Source organism: Pan troglodytes, chromosome 6, assembly GCF_028858775.2.
Source record: "Pan troglodytes isolate AG18354 chromosome 6, NHGRI_mPanTro3-v2.0_pri, whole genome shotgun sequence".
NCBI lineage: Eukaryota > Metazoa > Chordata > Mammalia > Primates > Hominidae > Pan > Pan troglodytes.
In genome coordinates, this window is record NC_072404.2 from 118,441,551 (window position 1) to 118,467,877 (window position 26,327).

Below are 26,327 nucleotides of genomic sequence, written 5' to 3' on the forward strand. Positions count from 1 at the left end.
CTCCGCGTGGGGCGCACCGTCCGACCCGCCCCTCCCGGTGTGCAGCGCCCCGCACCGCCCCGCCTCGCTTGGGAGAAGCCGCCGGGACGCGCAGGGCTGGAGTGGGCGGTTATAGGCTTTGAGCTAGGCCGTTTCCGGGAGGCGGAGCTCAGACCCCATTTCCTTTCTCCACATCCAGGTCAGGTGGCGTTTGCTGTGGCGGCTAGGCCCGCGTGCGCTGGAGACCTCCGCGCTGGCCCCCGCGAGCCTCCTGCGCTGGCCCCCGCGAGCCTCCTGCCCTGGCCCGGCGCTGCGGCTCTGCCGCGGCGGCAGCATGGGTGGCCCCCGGGGCGCGGGCTGGGTGGCGGCGGGCCTGCTGCTCGGCGCGGGCGCCTGCTACTGCATTTACAGGCTGACCCGGGGTCGGCGGCGGGGCGACCGCGAGCTCGGGATACGCTCTTCGAAGTCCGCAGGTGGGACCGCGGGGTTTCCGGCAGGTGAGCGGGGACTGGGCAGGGGGGCTCCCCAGGCCGGGGTGGTGGCTTGCGTGTGCTCGGGGTAAAATGAGGAGCCGAGCTAGAGGGAGAGGCAGTACTTGTGTGAGTGCAGGGTGCTGCGCCGCCCCCGCCGCCCCTTTGCTGACTATACTGGTATGAAAACTTGCCCTGGCTTTCCTGCCTGAGCTCCGCGTCACAGCGGAGGATTAGATTTCTTAAAAACCTGTTGATGGCCTCTCATTTTAAAGCTTGCTCCGGGCCTTTGTGTAACTAAAGGGGTTCTCCCGATTGTGGAAGGGCTGTTGAGGGGCCCAGAGCCATAGGTCAATCTCTGCTTGCAGGTGCCCTGGAAGAAGGGACGTCAGAGGGTCAGTTGTGCGGGCGCTCGGCCCGGCCTCAGACGGGAGGTACCTGGGAGTCACAGTGGTCCAAGACCTCGCAGCCTGGTGTGTGTTTTGGAAATGGGAACAGTTGTCTGCGCGAGACACACCCTCCCAGCGGACAAATGCATGATTCGGTTTCTGTCCAAAAGTTGATCGGTACATTAAAACCCTCCAAAGGCATGTTTCACATCATGGAAGCTGTTAGGGAAATAATTTAAAATATCATATGTGCCATCCAAGAAACTCCTGTCCACAATTGTAGAAGAGAGCTAAACAGCTTCATTGTTGAATAAGCACAAACTAAATTGCCTCACACATCACGGGCAATTTGCTAATGGGATAGCAGGAAGAATTCTAATTCCTTTAAATGTAGCTGGACAGATAGAACCGATTTCATATTACATACGTGTTCTCAAGATAAAAAATAATTTGTCCTTAGGTAAGAGGACTTGACAGTACCATTTGCTACATGTAGTTTATCCTAAATTTACTGGTAATTGGGGTGGTTGTTATCTAATTGCCTTTATCCAGAGGAAAAATAAAAATATCTTTATGATGTGGAACCAGGTGCCCAGGCTAAAAACTCAACAGAGTTGGGGAGATTGGGGCTCTATCTTCCTGGAAGAGTAGGTTTCAAAGAGTACACTTTCAAACAGTAGGCTCCAAAGCTTTTAAGAAAGTCTTTCTTGGGCTGTAAAACTGGCCAAATGCTTATTTCACTTTTAAAAAGATTTACAGGCTGGGTGTGGTGGCTCACACCTGTAATCCCAGCACTCTGGGAGGCCAAGGCAGGCGGATCATGTGGTCAGGAGTTCAAGACCAGCCTGACCAACATGGTGAAGCCCCATCTCTACTAAAAATACAAAAATTAGCCGGGCTTGGCGGTGGGTGCCTGTAATCCCAGCTACTCAGGAGGCTGAGGCAAGAGAATCACTTGAACCCAGGAGGCAGAGGTTGCAGTGAGCCAAGATTGCACCATTGCACTCCAGCTTGTGCGACAGAGCAAGATTCTGTCTCAAAAAACAAAAAACAAACAAACAAAAAGATTTACATTTGTATCAGAGAAGCAGAAAAAGGAGTTTTGTTTTGTTTTCAGACAGGGACTCGCTCTGTCACCCAGGCTCGGTGCAGTGGCACAATCACAGCTGCAGCGGCGCAATCACAGCTGCAGCCTCCACTTCCCTGGGCTCCTCCCACCTCACCCCACTAAGTAACTAGGACTACAGGTGCACACCGACACCTGGCTAATTTTTCTATTTTTTTTAGGAGACGAGTTTTCACCATGTTGCCCAGGCTGATTTGAACTTGGCTTAAGCAGTGCTCCTGCCTCAGCATCCCGAAGTGCTGGAATTACAGGATTGAGCCTCCTCACCTGGCCAATAAAGGATTTATAATTACAAGTTTGCACGAGGGAATGCTTTAAGAAAAAGGGAGTGGAAGGGGAAGGTCTCTTTCACTTTTGCCTCTAGGTATAATTCAGCTTTTTTTTTTTTTTAAGATTTGTATTTACCCTTACTGTATTAGTCCATTTTCTGTTGCTTAGAATAGAATATCTGAAACTGGGTAATTTATTAGGAAAGAAATTTATTTCTTAGAATTATGGAAGCTGAGAAGTCCAAGATTGAGGGGCCATAGCTGGTAAGGGCTTTCTTGTTGTAGCATAGGGCATCCCAAGGCCAGAGGGGCAAGTGTGTTAACATGCTGACTCAGGTCTCTTGTTCTTATAAAGCCACCAGTCCTGCTCATTAATCCATGAATGGATTAATTCATTCATGAGGACAGACCCCTCATGATCCAGTCACCTCTTAAAGGCCTTACCTCTCAATACTGCCACATTGGGAATTAAGTTTCGACATGAGTTTCGCAGGAGACATTCAAATCATAGCATTTACAAAGCCTAATTTGTTGTCTTTGCCCATGTCAGAGATATCTTTGTATAAGTACATTGGGAAGGTGTCCTGGACTCAGATATCTTCTCAGTTATACTGACTCAATCTGATGAATGTGGACAGTCTTTTAAACTTAAACTTAACAGTTCCCATAATCATCATTATCTTAGGTAAGGCAGCTTAAAAAATAATTTGCTCACAGTCCCTTCTTCCTGAAGCTACTCCTTTATCATTGAAGAAGACTTGAGAAATGCTCATTTCATCATCAGTATGGTTTGGCTTTGTGTCCCCACCCAAATCTCATCTTTTTTTTTTTTTTTTTTTTTTGAGACGGAGTCGCACTCTGTCTCCCAGGCTGGAGTGCAGTGGTATGATCTCAGCTCACTGCAACCGCCGCCTCATGGGTTCAAGCGATTCTCTTGCCTCGGCCTCCAGAGTAGCTGAGATGACAGGTACACACCATGTGCCTGGCGAATTTTTTTTGTATTTTTAGTAGAGACAGGGTTTCACCATGTTGGCCAGGTGATGTGCCTGCCTTAGCCTCCCAAAGTGCTGGAATTACAGGCATCAGCCACCGTGCCCGGCCCAAATGTTATCTTGAATTGTAATCCCATAATCCCTACATCGTGGGAGGGACCCGGTGGAAGGTAATTGAATCACGGGGGCAGTTCCCCTCCCCCCCATGCTCTTCTGGTGATAGTTCTCAGGAGATCTGATGGTTTTATAAGGGGCTTCCCCCTTTGCTCTGCACTCCTTCTCTTTCCTGCTGCCTATGAAGAAGGAAGTGTTTGCTTCCCCTTCCACCATGATTGTAAGTTTCCTGAGGCCTCCCCAGCCATGTGGAACTGTGAATCAATTAAACCTCTTTCCTTTATAAATTACCCAGTCTCGGGCAGTTCTTCATAGCAGCATGAGAATGGACTAATACAGTCATCATCATGCTTAGATTTCAGAAGATGATCTTTTGTTTTTTGTTTGTTTTGTTTTTGTTTTTGTTTTTTGAGATGGAGTCTTGCTCTGTCGCCCAGGCTGGAGTGCAGTGGCGATCTTTTCTTTGTTTTAAACTCACACCTCTAATCCCTTTGGGAGGCTGAGGTGGAAGAATCGCTTGAGCCCAGAGTTCAAAACCAGGCTGGGCAACATAGTGAAACCCCATCTCTACAAAAAATAGAAAAATTAGCCAGGCATGGTAGTGTGCACTTGTAGTCCTAGCTACTCAGGAGGCTGTTTTGGGAGAATTCCTTGAGCCCAGGAGGTCAAGGCTGCAGTAAGCTGTGATTGTGCCGCTGCTCTCCAGCCTGGGCAAAAGAGCAAGACTCTGTCTTAAAAAATAAAAAAAAAAATTAAAATAATTTTTGTACTAACGTGGTTTGAGAGCATTGAAAAAGATGGAAACAGTCCCAATTCATCCAACAATCTAACGTCATAACCTGACAAGGATGGTAAGAAAAACTATAAATCTGTCTCAACTATGAATAAAGATATAAAAATCTTAAAATATTAGCAAGTCAAATCTATCAGGGGATTAAAGTAATAATATACCAAGGCCAAATGGACATGGAAGGAGGAGTCATACTAGAAAAAGGAAAAGCCACATGATGACCTCATAATAAAAAGGCATTAAAATATTTCTTTCCATAGCTGAAGACTTGGGAAAAAAAAAGAAAAAAATTTTTATCATTTCTGATAAAAACTTGCAGCAAGTAAGGAATAAATAGAAGGAAATGTTCTTAAGTTGATCAAGTACATCCATCAAAACCCAAAAGCAAATATCGTATTTAATAGACACACTAGTTAGTCGCATCCTTATCAAACTCAAGAACAAGAGAAGGGTGTCTGCTATCACAGCTACTATTCAACGTTCTTTTGGAGTCATCGCTTGATAACAAAACATGCATAAATATTGGAGGCAGAATTATAATCGTAGGTGGCATAATGATTTACTTGGAAAAATCCAAGAGAATTAACTAACTACTAGAAGCAATGAGTTTAATAAAATATCTTGAGTACAAGTAAATATACCCAAATCAATAACTTCTTGTATACATGCAGTAACAATTCAAAATTTTAATTGAAAATATTTTATTTGACAGAATGAGACCCTGTTTCAAAAAATATATATCATTCATGATAGCTATAAAAACTTTAAAAATTAGGAATTCACTTTAAAAACTAGGAGTTCCTGTAGTGAGAAGATAATTTACTGAAGGGCCTAAGACTACATAAACAGGCATATTGTGTTCCCAGTTGGAAAGATTCTGAACCATGACAGTTATCTTGAAATTTGTCTTGCTGCGTTATAATGTGGTAGTCACTTTTCATTCCCTTTGAGAATTGTAATTTCTCCTTGATTTACTGGAGGAGACCACAAACCACCGAGCCTAAGATTCTTTCACAGTCTTGTTGGCACAGAGCTAGATGGAAAGTAGAACACATGTTTGACTCCTCACCTGTGTAATAGCAGTCCAAAAACTCACCAGTGGAAGAGCTGAGTATTTGATGATCGCCCTCCTGTAAAATTTTTAGAGTTTTAAGTTTTACATTTCTTTACTAAGAAGTTATACATGGTTTTTGTTTTGTTTTGTTGTTTTGAGACGGAGTCTTGCTCTGTCGCCCAGGCTGGAGTGCAGTGGTGCGATCTCAGCTCACTGCAACCTCTGCCTCCCAGGTTCAAGTGATGCTCCTACCTCGGCCACCCGAGTAGCTGGGACTACAGGCATGTGCCACCACTGCTGGCTAATTTTTGTACTTTTCGTAGAGACGGGGTTTCACCATCTTGGCCAGGCTGGTCTCGAACTCCTGACCTCAGCTTATCTGCCTGCCTTGTCCTCCCAAAGTGGTGGGATTACAGGTGTGAGCCACCGTGCTGGGCCGATAAATGGTTTTTATTAGAAATTCAAAGAGAATATATAGAATTAAAGTATAGGCTCATTATTTTATTTTATTTTTTATTTATTTATTTATTTTTTTGAGATGGAGTCTTGCTCTGTTGCCCAGGCTGGAGTGCAGTGGTGGGATCTCGGCTCACTGCAACCTCTGCCGCCCAGGTTCAAGCAATTCTTCTACTTCAGCCTCCCGAGTAGCTGAGATTACAGGCATGTGCCACCATGCCTGGCTAATTTTTGTATTTTTAGTAGAGACAGGGTTTCAGCATCTTGGCCAAGCTGGTCTTGCACTCCTAACCTCGTGATCCGCCCATCTCAGCCTCCCAGAGTGCTGGGATTACAGGTGTGAGCCACCGCATTCAGCTAGGCTCATTATTTTAATATACTAGGAGGAATAATGGTTGAGAGGAAAGAGTAATGTAGGAGTAAAAAGATCTGGATTCTAAAGCCACTTTTGCTATTAATCAGCTATGTGTCCCATTAATGAAAATAATATACTAGTCACTTTAAATATTCTAGGTACAAAAGTGCTTTGAGGTAGGCACTATTAACTCCCACTTAGCAGATGAGTAAACTGAGGCTGAGAGAGCCTAAGTCTCTTACCTGGTAAGTAGCTTATTTGGGAATTTGAACTAGACAACCTGACCCCATAGCCTTGGCTTAGTTTTAACTACCACATTGTGCCTCTTCCCACCAAGTGAGAATTCTGTGATACAACACCGTGAAATTTTATCGTTAGTGATTTAATCCCTAGAAAAATTTTAAATGGCTATTTATAAAGAATTTATACATCTATAAGCTCTCTCTTTTTTAAAAACAAAAACAAAAACAAGGTTTCATTACTGTCACGCAAGCTGGAGTGCAGTGGTGCAATCTGGGCTTACTGCAACCTCTGCCTCCCAGGCTCAAGCAATTTTCCCGCCTCGGCCTCCCGAGTACCTGGGATTACAAGGCATCCTCCACCACGCCCGGCTAATTTTTTTCTGTTTTTAGTAGAGATGGGGTTTCACCATATTGGCCAGGCTGGTCTCAGACTCCTCAGTTCAAGTGATCTGCCCGCCTCAGCCTCCCAAAGTGCTGGGTTCACAGGCGTGAGCCACTGCACCCAGTCTATAAGCTTTTTAAAAATGACTTCATGAGATAACATATAACAAAGTGGTATGATTTTGAAATATCTCAAATATGGATGAGTTAAATTTATCACATTTCTGCCATGCATGTGCACGTGTATGTATGCATGTGTATATGAAATCATACAACTTCAGGGCTGTGTAGGAAACTCTGGAGCCAGTTACAGTATTAAGCCAACCCTTTTATTTGCAGATGAGAAAACTGAGACCCCCAAAAATAGTAAGTGACTTACTTGTAACTTTGATTTTTCATTTCTGTGGTTTCTGCTACTAGCTACCCCTGTGACTTTAGGCAGATCCTTGAACAATCCTGGCTTCAGTTTCTTCCTGTGTAAAACAAGAGGTTTGGATGAACCCCAAATTCTTTCCATTCTAAAAAGCTGTGTTTTTATCATTCTTTCCTTTATCTTTTCAAGTATTCTTTGGGTGAAACCCTATTTTATAAGGTATTAATGAGGCCAACAGTGTATTCAAAAGTAAAAGGTCTTGATTAAGACTTGGTAGTGAGAATATTCTAGCTTTGAAGCTGTGACATTTTCTTAACATTTCTTATTTGGCTTCCTCAGGGCATCACATATTATGTATCACGTACCACATATTGTTTCCCATGTATAATCTATACTTGTCCCTTTATTTTTGTGTGTGTGCGTGTGTGTGTGTGATTCTTCTTTGAGCAATATACTTAGTTATTTTAATTACAGAAATAATACCTGTTTATTGCAAAAAAAAAAAAAAGTACTGTTGAGTACAGGGTAGAAAATAAAAGTCCTTCATAATCCCACTACCCAAAAATAATCACCTTTAACAATTTTATTTACTTATTATTTTTTTTAATAGAGACAGGTTCTCATTATGTTGTGCAGACTGGTCTCGAACCACTGGCCTGAAGTGATTCTCCTGCCTCCCAAAGTGCTGGGACTACAGAGATGAGCTGCTATGCCCAGCCTAACAATTTTGTGTGTTTTAAGAAAAAACACAGATTTGAGATCATGTAACACCTATTGTTGTGTAACCTCCTCCTCACCTACCCTTTCCCCTCCCCCCACCACCCCAGTAAGAGTGTTATAAAATGGCTTCTGTTCTTCCTGTGGTGATTTCTGTAAAGAGGATTTTTTTTAAGGTAAAGCCATAAGTTTAAACATCATTGAGCAGATCCAGCATTTGGCTATCCTAGCTCTTCCTCAAAATGTCAGCTTTCCTTTTGTCATCACCGCCAGCAGGACTATTATTCTAGGATCCTAGTCATCATGCCTTGTATAAATCAAACAAAAATGCCACACTAGCAACAAGATTGGTTTACTCTCATAGCTTTCCTTCTATCTGATGTGCTCAGAAAAGATCTGCTTAATGCAAATCATATTTCCTAATTAATCTCTGTATAGGTAAGTGTTCATTGGATGGGTGTACCTCGTTTTTAAAAGGAGAAACAAAATGTTATCAGCATTTGAGGTATATAGTATTTGCATGAAGTGTCTTACTAACAGCCATATGCCAAGTGACCATTGACTAATTTCTTGGTATCTATAAGCCTACACTTCCCAGCTGTAATTTGAGAGTACTACAAGTATCTTCTTCCTAAGGATGTAAAGTGCTTAATACTGTGCCTGCCATACAAGTATGTATTCGATATTGTTTTAAAAATTTTAAAAAAACAGGCTGGGCACAGTGGCTCATACTGTTATCCCACCACTTTGGGAGGCCAAGGCAGGAGGACTGCTTGAGGTTAGAAGTTTGAGACCAGCCTGGGCAACACAGTGAGACCCCCATCTGTACAAAAAATGTTTAAAATTAGCCGGGTGTGGTGCATGTGCTAGGACCACAGGTCCTACCTACTTGGGAGGCTGAGGCGGGAAGATCACTTGAGCCCAGGAGATCAAGGTTGTAGTGAGCCATGATTGTGCCACCGCACACCAGCCTGGGTGACAGAGTGAGAGCCTGTTTCAAAAATAACCTCGTATTGATTTTAGCTTAACTTCAAATAACTTTCTTCTTATGCAGAAGACTTAACTGATGGTTCATATGATGATGTTCTAAATGCTGAACAACTTCAGAAACTCCTTTACCTGCTGGAGTCAGCTGAGGATCCTGTAATTATTGAAAGAGCTTTGATTACTTTGGGTAACAATGCAGCCTTTTCAGTTAACCAAGTAAGTACCTCAACTCAGCAAGCAAGCTCTTTACATTCTTACACACTAGCAGTAATTGTGACCCTGAATAAATTACTTAACCTCTCAGACCCTCAATTTCCTCATCTGTGCAATGTGGCTACTTATACTTAAAATATAATGTTTGTTTACTTCTGAAAAACACAGCCTAATAGTGATATGATTATTAATGTGATTATAGATCCCTATGAAGTTGATCACTGGCATCACATTCGTAAGTATATCTAATCAACGTTTACCATTTCATGGCCTTTTAAATTATTTAAAATTCAGCAGTGCTTCAGTAAAACAATGAATGCATCTAACATTTAAGTACATACTTTAAATTGTATATCGGTCTTATGAATATGATTCTGATGCTGATGGTCCCTGGACCACACTCTGATAACCACTAATCAATGTAAATGGCTCCTGCAAATGGAGACTTAACACTAAGACTAAAGAGCTTAATTTGAACAGGTGCTTCTTCCTACTCTTCCTCACAACCCTCCAGCATGAAAAAATAGTTAAAACAAAATTTCGTAATTGTTTTCAGCCAATGCCCTTTGTTAACATTGTCTTAAGTACAAAATTATTTTGAATTTATAGTTTTTTTTAGCCCAGCTTTCTCCAGAATGGCAAGGTTTACTGTAAAGCCCTATAAATGTATAGGGAGATAGAGAATCTTTGTGCATTACGTACTCTTTCAGTTATAAATGACAGAATTCACTTTAAATTATTTTAAGCCTAAAAGGGAAAATATTGAGCTCAGCTAACTTGGACAGCGAAGAATAGCATTGATTTCAGGCACAACTGAGTCCAGTTCAAGGTTGCAGAGTTCCCAGAGTTCTCTCTTTCTCTACCTTTTGGCTTTGCTTATGGCCGCTCAATTTTATGTACTAGTCTTTATCTTTCTGGCCACAAAGTGGTTTTCTTCACCAGGGTTGAAAGAAAGCCACTAGCCTCTCTAAGCCTTCATCTCTGTAGCTCATTATCCAAAAGGTACAGTTGTTCTTCTAGGATCCAGTGTTAACCCTTTGGATCAATCTCCGGGGCAATTTCTGGATCAGTCGAGGGACCATGGCCCATATTTATTGAGGCCTGGTTCACATGAGCATCCTGCAGCTAAGTAGCAGGGATGGCTGTGAATACAAGTGAACAACAATCCCAGCAGGGACTGTGTGGGACAGAGGAGATGCCACATCTGCCCCCGTGGAAAGAGAGCCACTAGACAAGCAAAAACAATAGCTAGTGATTAATGTGTTAGCCTGCCTTTAAAGGAGTATTTCTGATGGCATAATTTTGTATTCCTCTAAAATAAGTTGTAGTCAGAGTAGGCCAGTACCCACTGGAGAAGAAGTACTTTCTTGAGCAGCGGGGGTCAGTGCCCTCACCATCAATTATAGTACCTTAATCTGCTTTAACAATATAGTTAAAAAAAAAAAAAACTTTTCTAGTAACTGCAAGTCCTTCGAAAGAACTTGAAATTGTAAAGGGAAAGTTTATTTCTCTTTTAATGCTAAGATCACCCTTAACGGTAAAATGGAGTATTGAGCTATTTCTAAGAAGTAGATTTTGGCAGTCTTTTTCTTTTTTCCTGCTAGAATAGCATGTCTTCATTTGACAAGAATAATTTTTAGCATATTTTTCTTACAAGAATTAAAGCAATTTAATTCTTTCAATGTTTGAGCCAAAAGCACATGGTAACATAGTATTGCAACTAACTGTAAGACATCCCAGATTATTTTCCCTCTGAATATTTGGGTACCATTTCTCTTCTTTTTTTTTTTTTTTTCTTTTTTTTTGTGGCAGAGTCTCACTCTGTTGCACGGGCTGGAGTGCAGTGGTGCAGTCTCAGCTCACTGTAACCTCCTCCCAGGTTCAAGCGATTCTCCTGCCTTAACCTCCCCAGTAGCTGGGATTACAGGCACCGGCCACCACACCTGGCTAATTTTTGTATTTTTAGTAGAGATGGGGTTTCACCATGTTGGCCAGGCTGGTCTCTACCTCCTCACCTCAAGTGTTCCACTCATCTCGGCCTCCCAAAGTGCTGGGATTACAGGTGTGAGCCACTGCGCCTGGCCCTGGGTACCATTTTTCAAACTGTGTGGAACCTGATTCTGCAAGATATCAGTGCGTTCCCACCACTTCCACTGCTGAAAAAATGACCCTTTTTTTGTGTTTAGTTCATAGACATACTATCGTCAACACACCCCTCTTCAAGATTCCCAATGCACATGGACATATTAAAGAAACATGCTTACTCTTGTTATACTCAGATTTTCCTAAACTTAGCTAACCATGGGAAACCACCCCCCCTTATTTTTATGGAACATCTCTTAACATTTTGAGGGATTAGTGTTTCAAATAATACGTGTTAGCAAAACACTACTTTAGTATTCTAAATCCAAAACACTAACTTTAGTATTCTAAATTATAACACTTTTCCAGTTTTGCCTATAATGGAGAAGTCATATAACTCATCTCAAAGAAAAATAATTTTATTTGTAAGTTGCTTCAAGATCGTTATAGTATCTCTATAAATTTTTATTGTATTTCTCAACATTGTAGTTTAAATAATTATATATCTTAATAATCTTATTTTCAATGGATTTTCTTTACCTATAAAAGTATGGGTAGTGAGATTTTTTTAAAATATGAATTAAATATTTGTATATGGGAAAGATATTCCCAAAAAGCCGTTGATTTTTAATTGTATTTGTGGATGCAAAGAATTCAGTGAACGGAGATGCATACTGAAGTCCCAGTCCTGCTTTTTTTTTTTTTTCCCCTCGTAGGCTATTATTCGTGAATTGGGTGGTATTCCAATTGTTGCAAACAAAATCAACCATTCCAACCAGAGTATTAAAGAGAAAGCTTTAAATGCACTAAATAACCTGAGTGTGAATGTTGAAAATCAAATCAAGATAAAGGTAAGTTGACTGAAAATCACAAATGTATAAGGTTTTCTATAAATAAAAAATAACAAAAAGATGAGTAATGAAACTTTAGTAGACTATCCTTTGTAATTTTACAGCCAAGGATTACCTTTAGAGGAATGGAGAATAAGACAGAAGAGGGAGGGACCTGAACTAGCCAATAAGAGGTACAATAAGACTTTTGTTTCAGTAAAATAATGCTTGTTTATTCTACAGGTTATCCTCTACATCAGGGACAGGCACTGGTGACAGTAATAGCCTTAAGGCTATAGGCACCAACCAAATAGTGAATATAGTTGGCTGAAAGTTGGGACAAGACTGCGCTAGAACTAGAACTAGTATTACAAGAGATTCATTCAGGGAGCATATCCGATGCTACATATTCATAAATATGGTTGTTAATGCATACAGTTTGGCTAGTTTTGCCTTTGAAATTAAGTGTACTGTATGAGTGTATTGCAAAATGTTAAGTCACTGTATGCTTTAGCTCTTTCAATGGATGAGGCAAATGTGCAAATAGATTAAACTGACTTTTACAGAATAACTGTTCCTTTATCTTGTTGTATGGGGAGAAATCCTCCATTTTAGGATGCACATAAAATGCTAACCTACGTTACTGACATTGCTTTAATGCTTTTTCAAAAATGTTATTTATGAGGCAGTTAACCTGTAAAAAAAAATAGTTAACTTGGTAAATGCCAACAGTTAAAACACTTCAGCCATGGCATATATAGCCAGAACCCAGTGATACCCCTTGGTTATAGAAAAGAGCAGTGTTTTATGTTTATTATTGAAACAGGACTCCCATGTTCAAACCAGAAATTATCAGTCAACAGAACAAATCAGGTCAAGACAATCACGAAACAAGAGACAGGAGGATGTGCTCATATGAAGAAAAAAACTACAAATAACCAAACTTTATTTCCTTGAATATAATGTTGATGGCAAGATTTGTAAGAGGTAATCTCTGTATTTAGTTTAGATAAAGACTTCCAGCCCAAAACACTGTTAAGCAGTAACTGTGAGGAGCTATGCAGAAGTGATGAGAGGCAAGTACTATATAGACTAGAAAATTTAATTTTCTACAGAATTACAGATTACTATGCTATGAAGCAAAAGCAGACCATTCTTATGTGTCAAATTGGTGAGCTTATTAATTTCAATAAAAATATATGACCCCCATCACACAAACAGGTAACTCTAAATCTACTTTGAAAATCTGATCAGTCAAGAAGTATTACCAGTTTGGAGGCTATGTACCAAGTGTCATACCAAAGATAAGGCTGCTGTCCTCACAGAATATATGGGGTCATTGACAATCAATTAGAATATCCAATGAAGTGGATATTCTAATATTTGGAGAAATATTGGAAAACTAGCAAAGTGCCCTGGAAATTATGTGTTCTTGCCCTTCCACAAGACGTATAGATCCAGATGAGATTAGTTTGGAATAGGGGTCTTTTTTTAGTCCAGAAAATCTTTAGAGTCCAATACAGTTATGGCTAATCAGAGACTAAAGAACCTTTATGAAAGTAAGTAGGATTGGAAGTCCTTGGAAATTGAGAACGCTTATTTTGAATTAGCATGTTTTAATCAAAGGTATAGAATTAATCAAGTATCAGTTAAGAATTTCTGGAATGCACTCCAATGCCAAAAGACCACTAGCATGCTATTTTGTACTATGAAGATTTCCTGATTTGAAATAGAAGGTAAAAAAAAATATTGCCAGCCATAAAATAAATTTTACTCTACTTGCTTAGTTCTCCAAAGAAAAATCTTACTTTTTTCACATAAGAAACTCACTGGATCAAATGAATGTTAATTAAACAAAAGATTGTGTAAGTAAAACTGGGCAAAAGACAACCTCTGAAATCCATGAAAGAATTAATCATCAAAAGAGAAGAATCATTTTTACAGTAGCCCCATTGCCGTGAGAGATATTTTCATGAGCCTGGGCCACCTCTCCAACATATAGTGAGAACCTATTACAGGTTTCAGCCAACCAATTTCCATTCCAGCTTGACAGGCTGCTGCAAATTGCTGAGATTCCTCCTTGGTTGAGGAAAATAGAGTAACGACAATTTTACTAGACTCTTTTGCCATAGTGTCCCATGGGTTTATTTCAATGGTACCACTGTTGCCAACACCTATTACTCATCTTCCATATGACAAACAATTCGCATCTTTACTAAGATTTATATTAGCTATTATTTCAATAATCACATCAATTCCTTTCTTACCACACATTTCTTAATTTTATCAACATAGTTAACTTCTTTGTAATTAAACACTTTGTGGGCTCCATTTTGCAAAAGTCTTTTTGTCCCAAAAAGACTGTGCCCAAAACCTTTAAGACATAAACTCTAGCAATTTGGCGTGTTACTACTGTAGCTCCTCCACTAGCCCCATGAACCAGAACACTCTCCAGCTTTCATACAGACACTGTGAATCAGAGCTCAATATGCAGTAAGATATGGGATACCAATGGCAGCATTTTGTTTTAAAGTCCAGTTTTTCAGGCAGTTTGGAAACAGCGTAATCTGCTCCCAGAGATTGTGCCGGTAGTGAAAACTGTCACTTTTCTTGAAAGTAGATGCATTCCCTCCAACAGCTTCCATTACCCCAGTTACATCTGAGCATAGAATAAGGTGGTTTTCTATTATAAATACCAGAGTAAATGTATGTCTCCATGGGGTTGACACCACACGCATGAACCTTGATTACAACTAATGGTCTTTTGGAACTGGTACTGCAACATCTGACTGAGTTTCAGGACTTCTGGTCTACCAAATTCAAACACTCTAACAGCTCTCATCATCTTTTTTTCAGTTGCCATGGTCATCTAGATAAAAGCTCTAGAGTGGGAATCAAAATCTGCAAGGGCTCCTTCATATTCCACTGAAGGAGGCTGGCCAGGCTGCTTCTAACTTTTGCAGCCAACAAGACTTTTGGAGTTGGGGTTCAGTTTAATCTAAGGGTGCTAAAGGAACCAGGCCAGGGTCAGATAATGTCAGCAGAAAAATGCAATATTAGGAAATTATGTTATTTCAATTCAATATTTATCAAACCTCCTGCTTTGTGGTGCAGAGTATACAAATGAGCATGATGCAACTCTTGTTCTAAGAAAGGTGGAAGGAAGGATAAGGCAAGTCCTTAAATAATTGTAAGTCAAGGCAGAACATAATAAAGTCCTTTAAAGAAAAATGTAAGTAAAACATGATTGAGTACATAGAAAGGAGAGATTTCATCCAAAAGTTTCTGTAAGAGGTGGAGTCTGACCTGGCTCTTGAGAATGTTACCCTACAGGTAGAGTTGGGGAAGGAGAGATTTCCAAGAGAACAGAACAAGATGAGGTGGACACAGCTGCAGGAATAACTAAGCTGGTCTATTTGGTAATCTTGTTATTATAATTGAAATGGTAAAAAGATTCAGATATAATAAGGATGTAAACAGTCCACACATTTTAGGAAATGCTTTGAAAGACATCAGCATCTTACAGAAGTATATGATTTATAAAGAGCTAAATAAATGCCATGTTTTTAAAGGATGGATGTATAATTAAATTGTAACCAAAGAGAACCAGTTGACTTTCAAATGTAAATTAGGGCCAGGCGTGGTGGCTCACACCTGTAATCCCAACACTTGGGAGCCACGACAGGAGATTGCTGGAGGCCAAGAGTTCAAGACCAGTCTGGGCAACATAGTGAGACCCCATTTCTTTATTTTTGTTTGTTTTTGTTTTGAGATGGAGTCTCACTCTTGTTGCCCATGCTGGGGTGCAGTGGTGCAACCTCAGCTCACTGCAACCCCTGCCTCCTGTGTTCAAGCAATTCTCCTGCCTCAGCATCCTGAGTAGCTGGGATTACAGGTGCCCACCACCACGCTTGTAATTTTTTGTATTTTTAATAGATATGGGGTCTCACCGTGTTGACCAGTTTGGGTGAGACCCCATTTCTAAAAAAAAAAAAAAAAAAAAAAAAAAATTTATTAGCTGGGCATAGTGGCATGCATCTGTAATCCCAGCTACTCAGGAGTCTGAGACGGGGAATTTGAGGCTGCAGTGAGCTGTTATCACACCACTGCACTCCAGCCTAGGTGATAGAGTGAGACCCTGTCTCTAAAAATAAATGTAATTTAGATCTTGAAACCAGATTAAAAGTTTAATCTCTCATTGCTTTACTGCCATTTAGTTTCTATGGTAACATGGATACATTTGGGATTTTTTTTAAATTAATAATTGTTTATGGGACAATTGGTAACTTACCACTTCAAATTAGGAAAATTTTCTTAGCAGTTAGAACTTTTGGTGGAGTTCAGATTTGCTTAAGTGATTAGCAGTTATCTGTAAAACATCATTTTTGTAAGCTAGAAAGCTTATGGCCAGGGCGGACATGGTGGTGCACACCTGTAATCTCAGCACTTTGGGAGGCTGAGGCAGGCAGATCACTTGAGCTCAAGAGTTTGAGACCAGCCTGGGCAACATGGTGAAACCCTGTCTCTACAAAGAATACAAAAATTAGCTGGGCATGGTGGCACTGCAGCCTGTGCGGCAGTGAGACCTTGTCCCCCCAGAAAAAAAGAAAGCTCATGGCCAGACACAGAAAGTAGAGTTTCAGAAAAGTTTCCATCACACTGAGTTTAGTTGTGTCATGTATGATACAAGAGTACTACAGCATTGCATTACTTTTTACCAGTGATAGTTAACAATATTATGAAGGAGTGAATTTTATATATATATATACACACACACACACACACACACACACACACACCCCTAGGTAAATAAGAACCTTAGGCCAAGTATAATTTTGTTCTGCTTACTTTTGATAGGATTAATTCTAGGGAAAGATTCTGTTTCACATTATCCTCCCATTCTTTACTTCTGAAATGATGTAGCTCTCTAGACCCTACTGCTAAGGTACTTATTACTATGATACAAAATAGCCTCACATCTTCTTCCCTGATCCCAGTGTGCGCAGACCGCAGACCAGTTGAAACAGAAAGGTGGACTAAGATGGGAGGCCTCCAACTAGGGAGAAGCCACTGGTATTAACAGCATGATCTCTGGGCTTGGCTATTGCATCCCCACCTGTTGTCTGACATTGGGCAGGGGACCCGAGCTCTTTAAAGACTTAAAAGTCCTTGTTTGCAAGATAGCCGTAATAGTACAACACCCAACTCATTAGAGTTGTCTTCAGGATTAAGTGAGGAGTATTTGTAAAATGCTAAGCACTGTGCCTGGAATTACCAAAGGAAGCTTTTAAAAAGTCAACAACTTTTGAGGGCCAGATAGAAATGTCATATTTTGGCCGGGCACGGTGGCTCACGCCTGTAATCCCAGAACTTTGGGAGGCCGAGGCAGGCGGATCGTGAGGTCAGGAGATCGAGACCATCGTGGCTAACATGGTGAAACCCCGTCTCCGCTAAAAATACAAAAAAATTAGCTGGGCATGGTGGCGGGCGCCTGTAGTCCCAGCTACTCTGGAGGCTGAGGCAGGAGAATGGCGTGAACCCAGGAGGCGGAGCTTGCAGTAAGCTGAGATTGCGCCACTGAACTCCAGCCTGGGAGACAGCGAGACTCCGTCTCAAAAAAAAAAAAAAAAAAAGAAATGTATTTTTTGAGGAGTCGGTTCCATCCTGAGCAGTAGCCCTACTCCACTGTGCAGAAAAGTGGCTGTTCAGTAGAAAAATTTTGGAGATTCTAAGATGCTCATTTTCCTCCCCTGCCTTCAGATATACATCAGTCAAGTATGTGAGGATGTCTTCTCTGGTCCTCTGAACTCTGCTGTGCAGCTGGCCGGACTGAGATTGTTGACAAACATGACTGTTACCAATGACCACCAGCACATGCTTCACAGTTACATTACAGACCTGTTCCAGGTGTTACTTACTGGAAATGGAAACACGAAGGTATGAAGAGCTATTGTGTCAAGCTTATTAACATTGAAATAGTATTTGCAGGCCACCTATCTTAAGTTGATGTGCCTCAAAGAGGAAGATTTATTAAAAACTCACATGGGCCCAAGAAAGTATATTATTTTTAGTCCCAAATATTCCATTGCAAAATTAACTTGTGAAAACCATCTGTTGTTTCACTTATCAACAGATTCCTGTTCATTTGGTTTTCTGAGAAGCTAGCTTCCCCCCACCAAATATAGGAACATTGTGATTAAAAGGAGTCTGAGTAATAGTAGTGGTTAGTTGAATATTTTGCTTACCTCAGGGTTAACAAATCATTTTTTTGATTCAGTTATTTGTTGAAAAATATTTCTAAAACAACTTTTAAGCTGTAGTAAATGAAGTGTATTGAATATATGAAAGATGTCTCAGTGCTTCACTCTGTCCAGTTAGGTTGATGTAAGAGGCAACAGATATTGAGCTGAATTAAGTAGGACCTTAGGAGATGCCCTATAAAAAGTTTCTTAAGTAAATCTCTCATATTAGTGTGCATTCTTATCAATTGCCATTTTTCAAGAAAAAGTAGCATAAAAATAGATTGTAGGCTAATTAAAAGTTCTGATAAGTTGGGTTGATTGTTCATCAAGGCTTTTTACCATGTTAGTCTGTGTTCTCTGGAACAGTTGAGAGACAAATGCATAAGCATTTTAGAAAGACCAAATGTGAAGCCATACTCCAAATATTCAACATCACTGCAGTTATTTTTGAGTTTATCAAGATGTGATTACAGGAGAGTCTTACTGTAGTCCTGCTTTTATGTTTCCAAGGTGTTTGTACATGGACTTTCCTCTTTTCCAATAGCCAAACTTGTTTGGATGTGATCCAAGATGTACCAAAAGGTATTGAAAATTAAATGTAAGAGTCGTCTTCTAGCAATATTGCACCATTCCCAGGCAGTTTCCAACATGCATCAACATGTCTGTCTCCAGTGGAACAAGATAACTTCCAGCCCCTGAACCCCTGGGGAAACTCCTTCCCTCTTTACTGTATGTTGTTGCCACTGTAGGAGAAATCTCTCCTCTGCCTGACTCTGCAGCTGCTTTACCCAGAACCTCAGGAGGAACTCTGAGTCCAGAGCCAGGCTGAGTTCAGCCAGGCAAGTCTGGCCTTGGGGCTGTATATATCTGTCTCAGACATCGTCTGTGTTTTCATATATTTTTTGACTTTTTAAAAGATGACCCAGACCACAATAGTATGTTCTATTTTTGTTTTGTTGTGTTGTGTTTTTCCATTACATTGCTTAGTACAGTATTTCTAGGATAGAAAATTTGCTTTCTTGGTCTGCCTTGGAACATACCTACCAATTACAACATTGATTTTCCATAAAAATTGAGTTTAAAGTTCCAACTTGCAAATGAACTTTTGGATAGTCATCCATTTGTTAGTGGGAAAGTGTGTCTGATTTAGGTATTTTCTTAGTAAATAACCACTAAAATGAATGTTTAAATATCTTATTTTGCTTAAGTCAGGGATCTCACTGTACTGTAATAACCGTTTGGGTACACCACTGATTGATAACTTAATGCAGATCGTGGAGGATTAACATAAATAAACTGTGTGCTTGTTACATCCTCAATGAAAACAAAACTAATGGTTTAAAATGTCCTAGTGTCACCACAAGATGGTGCATGTGACGAGGAAAAAAAAAATGTCTTAATATGGTTTCAAACCAAAATCCATATATTTGTTTAATCTGTAGTTGTACTCTAACTGTTTATATATATTTTTCTCATATTTAACTCCCTTCTACAAAGAATAGCAACATCAGATTTTAATACAGGATACCAAATAGCTATTGCTGTTGCTATTCCCTGGTTGTATACCTGCCCTCATTGACTATTAGTGGGTCTTAGATTTTGACTTCATCCAGGCTTATTTCATAAGTTCAGGACCATCCTATTTCATACCTCCTGTTCCTATTTTTCTAATTGAAACTTCATTGACATTGGAGCCAGGTGTTTTTTTCCTAACACTTATTCCTAGTGTTGCTGATAGCCAGTCAGGCCAGATGAGATCTGATAGTGACCTCCACGGAGTGCACTAAAGAAGGGTCAGAAGTCTCCTTTACTCTTTCACCCCCAGAGGCCTTAATTTATTAACAGCATCTCTTTGAAAAAGACAATCTCTGCATATTCAAGAAATGTTACCAGTGGACACTGCTGAGGATTGGAAGGGGCCAAAAGCATGGTGGCTTTTGTTTTTACCTTGTTCTCTTTTGCATTACTTAAAATTTTTATGATGACCAAGTAGTAATTTTCTAAAAATAAAGAAATATTTGATAAAAACAGTAAAATTAAGCAAAGTATTATGTCATCCTCAAATAAATTAGTATCTACAACATGATCAAAGGAATTGTGACTATACAGGATATTTGCATAAAAGACCAAAAAGGAAATACTAAAACTTTTCTTTCTCTTTTTTGACACAGAATCTCACTCTGTTGCCCAGGTAGATTGCAGTGGCATGATCTCTGCTCACTGCAGCCTTGAGCTTCTAGGCTCAAACAATCCTCCTACCTCAGCCTCCCTGGGACTTCAGTCACATGCCACCACGCCTGGCTGATTTTTGTATTTTTGGTAGAGACGGGGTTTTGCCGTGTTGCCCATGTTGCTCTTGAACTCCTGAGCTCAAGTGATCTGCCCACCTTGGCCTCCCAAAGTGCTGGGAATGCAGGCATGCGCCACCACACCTGGCCGAAAATACCAAAACTTAATCGTGATCATTTCTGGTTATGTAAATATGGGTAAATTTTCTTTTTCTTTCTGGTTTTCTATTTTTTTGAAAGTGGTATGGTAAACATCTGTTGCCTTTGTAATAAAAAATTTTTCTAAAATAATATCCAGGTTCCTTCCCAGCTCTAGTGAAGAGCACATTTGTCCCATTTCCCTGAGTTAGTACCCCCCTCTATGCTTATTTTAGTTCCAGGTATCTTGTAGAAAGTATGGTTTCACATGGCCTTTGTTTTTAAAAGACTTGGAACCAACCCGAATGTCCAACAATGATAGACTGGATTAAGAAAATGTGGCACATATACACCATGGAATACTATGCAGCCATAAAAAATGATGAGTTCATGTCCTTTGTAGGGACATGGATGAAATTGGAAATCATCATTCTCAGTAAACTATCTCAAGAACAAAAAACCAAACACCGTATATTCTCACTCATAGGTGAGAATTGAACAATGAGAACACATGGACACAGGAAGGGGAACATCACACTCTGGGGACTGTTGTGGGGTGGGGGGAGGGGGGAGGGATAGCATTGGGAGATATACCTAATGCTAGATGACGAGTTAGTGGGTGCAGCGCACCAGCATGGCGTAAGTATACATATGTAACTAACCTGCACATTGTGCACATGTACCCTAAAACTTAAGAATAATAAATAAAAAAGAGGCATTCTATTTGAGTCTTGTTATTACTGACTTTTCAGTTATAAGTGATAAGAATGCTGATATTTTAGCTAGTCACCCATTAGATAACATTTATTTGCTTATTATTTATATCATTGCTGGGCATGGTGGCTCATGCCTGTAATCCTAGTTACTTTGGGAGGCCAAAGTGAGAGGATTGCTTGAGGCCAGGAGTTCAAGACCAGCTTCAGCAATATAGTGAGACCCCCATCTCAATCAATCAACCGATCTATCAGTTTTTATCACTGTGCTTATTTATATGATTGTAAAACACTTTCACATTAAGATAACCTCAAAAATTCATGGTAGCTTACCAAAAGGGGCCATATTGTTATTTATTTAGTCTTGGTAACCAAACAGTTCCAAAATTTTTACAGTTTAAGTAGAAATGAGCTGAGCTTTGAGAGTTTTTTTGTTGTTGTTTTAAAGATTATATTTATTTCTTTTTTGTGGGGGGTGAAGATGGGGTCTAAGGGTCTCACTATATTGCCCAGGCTGGAGTGCAGTGGCCGTTCACAGGCACAATCATAGCTTACTACATCCTTGAACTTGAACATCCTTGAGATGGGAAGGCTCAAGAGATCCTCCCCCCTCAGCTTCCCAAGTACCTAGGACTACAGGCCGACACCATCATGCCTGGCCATACTTCACTTACCAGTAATCATAATGAAGATCGTGTATTTAACAGATGTTAAGCTTACCAACTGTTCAGATGTGCATGTGAGTTGGGGGTAGATGGTGAAGACATTTGCAATATTCTATCTCCCTGACATTATAATTGGGAAAAATTAGGTTTAAATAACAGTGTGATAGAAAACCTGTATCTCTGTGATAGGTTCTCTAAGAGTGGTACAAGACATTTGCAATATTCTCTCTATCTCCCTAACAGTGTAATTGGAAAAATGAGGTTTAAATAACACTGTTCTATGATAGGTTCTCTAAGAGTGGTGCCAAGTGTTATAAGAGTTCAGAGTGAGACCTTTAGAATGAACGGAGAAGGTTTCCTGGAGTAGAGAGAATTTGAGCCAGGCCTGGAAGCTTAGGCAGGACTTTAACAGGAAGACATGGTGAGAGAACAGCATGCCTGAGAGAGAAAATTCATGCTTGCCAGTCTGAGATAAGCCAGTATCATCTTCTTTCAGGTGCAAGTTTTGAAACTGCTTTTGAATTTGTCTGAAAATCCAGCCATGACAGAAGGACTTCTCCGTGCCCAAGTAAATAGCTTATATATTTATTTTGTAAATATACACATATATACATTTGAACAGACAGACAGATCTGGAAAGATTTAGCCTAAAATGTTAACAGGGATTCTGAGGAGCAGTATTAAAGGTGGTTTTTTAAATTCATTTTGTATGTATGAATTTCCTAAATTTTTTGCAATGAGCCTCTTTTACTTTTGAAAAACATTTTTAAAAATTCACCCTAGCAACAATAAATTATAACTTTTTTCTCTACCCAATTTTGGGTACAATTGTGCCATCCCATATTTTATACTTGAACTGTTTGTGTTTACATGTATCTTAGTATCCACTGAAACAGCAGTACTGAGTCCCCAGCATATGCTAGATGAGACACACCAGTGAGCACAGCGTGACATGGTACATGTCCTCATGAAGCTTACAGTCTAGTGGAGGGACAAAAATATATAACAAGTGAACAAGGTAATTAAAAGCTGTGATAAGTGTTCTGAATGCTGGGATAGAATGGAGCTCCACTCCTGTAGAAGAGGAACCATCGTATTCATCTGCTCATCCCTATTCCCCACCCAGCTCTGTGCCCTGTGGTGTATGGGCACTAAATGTTTGATGAAATAATGAGTTCCCATGAAAACCGTATGATGATCTTAAAAAAGAAAATGGTTGTTTTTCCCAAATAACCACATTCTAAAATTCCAAGGAAATTGTATTTTTCCAGCTGAAACACTCCCTTTTTTCCATTAGTATTACAGCGTGGGGGTACATAAGGTTTTATACATCTAAGTTATGCAATTTTGGGTTTTCTATGACAAAATTTTTTTAATGTGAGATACATTTTAAATGTGAATTTAAAAATTTTTAAATGTGAGTTATTCAATGTAGTTTTAAAATGTTAAAAATATACATGAAAAAGTTTTCATATATTATTAATATAAAATAATACTCATTGTTTCATATTTCAGGTGGATTCATCATTCCTTTCCCTTTATGACAGCCACGTAGCAAAGGAGATTCTTCTTCGAGTACTTACACTATTTCAGAATATAAAGAACTGCCTCAAAATAGAAGGCCATTTAGCTGCGCAGCCTACTTTCACTGAAGGTTCATTGTTTTTCCTGTTACATGGAGAAGAATGTGCCCAGAAAATAAGAGCTTTAGTTGATCACCATGATGCAGAGGTGAAGGAAAAGGTTGTAACAATAATACCCAAAATCTGATTGGTCATATTTTTCCAAAGAGTAATGCAGTCTGGATATAAACGTATTTTCTGTCTTCCTTATAAGGGGATTCTCCCAGCTGCTGAATTTAAACAGTAAATATCACATTTTGTCATTAACACAGCTATAACTTGCCGTGGTTCTCAGATTTATTTTGGACTATTTTGATGCCAAGTGAGTATAAGAGCTTGTACTGAAACCATTTATTTCTTTCTATTTTGCTATTTGCAAATGCTTGTTATCTTCCCTACATGAAGTGGCAGTAACCTTTTTCACATTTAAGCTACCCTTCTACCTTTTGAAGTGATTTGCAGTTACTCATCTGAGACAGCATCAGTATTTGACTAAATCATTGTTTCACAACTGAATAGTCTTGTTCTTTCAGTAGCAATGAAATCCTAAGCTCTTGAGGCCATTCACCTGCCAACCTGACCATACTGCTTTCAAAAGTCTTTTCTCATCAGTAGAATCTATTTTGGTCACTTCTAGTCAATGAAAAATGTAAACTTTTAGGAGAGAATGTTTCCTAGGACTCACCTACTCCATTCAATGTTACATATAAAATAGTGTGATCAATCACAATGTCCATCTTTAGACAGTTGGTTAAATAAATTATCTGGTCTTTGAAAAGACTGTGCTGGGCATGGTGGCTCTTGCCTGTAATCCCAGCACTTTGGGAGGCTGAGGCGGGCAGATCACCTGAGATCGGGAGTTTGAGACCAAGCCTGACCAATATGGAGAAACCCTGTCTCTACTAAGAATGCAAAATTAGCTGGGCATGGTGGTGCATGCCTGTAATCCCAGCTACTTGGGAGGCCGAGGCAGGAGAATTGCTTGAACCCGGGAGGCAGAGGTTGCAGTGAGCTGAGATAGCGCCATTGCACTCCAGCCTGGGCAACAAGAGCAAAACTCTGTCTCAAAAAAAAAAAAAAAAATGATGGAGCTCCGAATGTGCTTAAGTGGAAAGATATCTATGAAATATGGTGGTTTTTTAAAACACAAAAATTATAGAATATGGGATCCCGTGTGTGTGTGTGTGTGTGTGTGTGTGTGTGTGTGTGTGTGTGTGTGTTTGAATGAAAAATGCTTATGTATTGACAGAACACTTCTAGAATGATACCCAAACTCCTGGAGTGGGAGTGGGGAATGCCTTCTACGTACACACTGTTCTACTGTTTGAATTTTTTACTATGAGCCCAAATTGTATAATCTTTTTTTAATAAAGGGGAGAAAAATCACTTACAAGGTTATACATATTTTTTCCCTTGACAGTACTTTATTAATTTTCATCCATATTTTACTTGACTAAAAATACAATGTATGAAAATTTGTTATCTTTAATAGCATTTTCCATAAGCTACTACAACAATTTATTGATGCATCTGGGATTCAGCCAGGTCTTATAATATTTAAATTTATAACCCCTGCCATGCTTAGCATTAAGTAAATCAGTATGCAAGCAGTATTTAAGGCAAAGCTTTAAGAATACTTTAAATTTCATTTGTAAATACATAGATGCAAGACTGTTTCCATAGGAAGTCACAAATCCTCAAACAGAAATATGTGTGTTCTCAATGTTACCGTGATACAGAAATCAAACTTGGAAGAAATATTTTTACATTAGAAAAAGGACTCAGTATAAGGTGAAAACAAAATTCCCAGTGGGCTAGACATGAACAAAAGTATTCATTCCCCAAAAGGCACATTTCTTTATAACAGTTTTTTTCAAATCTACCTCCCTATTTAATGAAAGTATATTCATTAAATATGAAACTATGCATACATTAAAAACCAGGATTTGTTTCTAATGTGCTTTAGCAGCAGTAGATTCTAAAACTGTGTCTTCCTGTCCTCTCTCATTAGTTTGAATAATCACACTCCCTAGAGATCAGAGCATTGAGTCTGAAATGTCAAAATGCTAGAGAAAAGAGGGAGTAATTTTTAACTACCCAGAAAGAAGATGCACAAATACATCTTTTCCTACGTAGGTCACGGCATATGTTGGCTTTTATAATTTGGGATTTCTCCTAATTGATGACCCACCCTATTGGGCAGTGAGGCATAGCAAAGTGTTCCTCAGTTATCACAGGAAACTTCAATAAAATCTTACATATTGCTATGGGTATTCACAAAGAGGAAAATGAAGTTGACTTAGAGGATAAGACTGATTAAAAGACACTACAATGCATATTAGACTGAATTGAAGAAGAGAATGGATTTGTCTTATTTTTCAAAATTTGTTTTCACTTTGCACATAAACCCTTCAAAATGTAGATAACAAATGAAAAATAAAGTGGAACCCACTCAGTAAGGTGAGATTCTGTAAGCAGAGATGAAGCTTGATGTTCTTAATGAATAGTGTCAGTGTAGAAAGAACGTGAGTGGTAATAAAAAATTACAGCTTACAAAAGGGCCTTGAAAAATGAGGCAGGCCAGACGAGTGGAAATAGAACACAACAGTTTAAAGTGCTTCGAGACCCTCAGTTAAACAGTACACGTGAATACAAAATAATGTTAAGGCCATTCATGGAGAAGAAATACTTAAGCAAGACATACCTGGCTTGCTTCATAGAGAAGAGGTAAGAGATGGATTTTCAATTCGGCGTGCAGCAGCAGGGAATATGGCTACAACAACGCTGGCTAGTATTAGGGCAACACACCTCAAAGCTAACTCACCATAAACCTAACATCT

The 26,327-nt window shown here is 39.6% G+C and overlaps 1 protein-coding gene and 1 pseudogene across 11 annotated transcripts; one reads left to right on the forward strand and one right to left on the reverse strand.

Annotated features, from left to right (window-relative positions):
* Positions 1 to 255: 255 nt before the first annotated feature.
* ARMC10 (armadillo repeat containing 10) lies at positions 256 to 24,873 on the forward strand. 11 transcript variants are annotated; one of them, XM_009453905.5, is made up of 8 exons: positions 256 to 476; positions 818 to 922; positions 8,762 to 8,910; positions 9,110 to 9,142; positions 11,706 to 11,840; positions 17,580 to 17,756; positions 22,362 to 22,433; positions 23,381 to 24,873. In XM_009453905.5, the coding sequence occupies exons 1-8, from the start codon at positions 314 to 316 to the stop codon at positions 23,633 to 23,635; spliced, it is 1,089 nt and encodes a 362-aa protein (XP_009452180.1). In that variant the 5' UTR covers positions 256 to 313; the 3' UTR covers positions 23,636 to 24,873. The 11 variants fall into 11 exon arrangements, with proteins under 11 accessions (XP_009452180.1, XP_009452182.1, XP_016813446.1 ...); XM_009453907.5 differs by lacking the exon at positions 22,362 to 22,433; XM_016957957.4 differs by lacking the exon at positions 17,580 to 17,756.
* On the reverse strand, positions 9,882 to 14,704 carry LOC107975902 (quinone oxidoreductase-like; annotated as a pseudogene).
* Positions 24,874 to 26,327: the final 1,454 nt, after the last annotated feature.

Bases quoted from the DNA above. Each gene is read 5' to 3' on its own strand.
- ARMC10 (XM_009453905.5), top strand. From the start codon at position 314: ATGGGTGGCCCCCGGGGCGCGGGCTGGGTGGCGGCGGGCCTGCTGCTC. The intron at 8,911-9,109 runs GTAAGTACCTCA...ATGTGATTATAG, and splicing joins CAGCCTTTTCAGTTAACCAA to ATCCCTATGAAGTTGATCAC. The intron at 17,757-22,361 runs GTATGAAGAGCT...ATCTTCTTTCAG, and splicing joins CTGGAAATGGAAACACGAAG to GTGCAAGTTTTGAAACTGCT.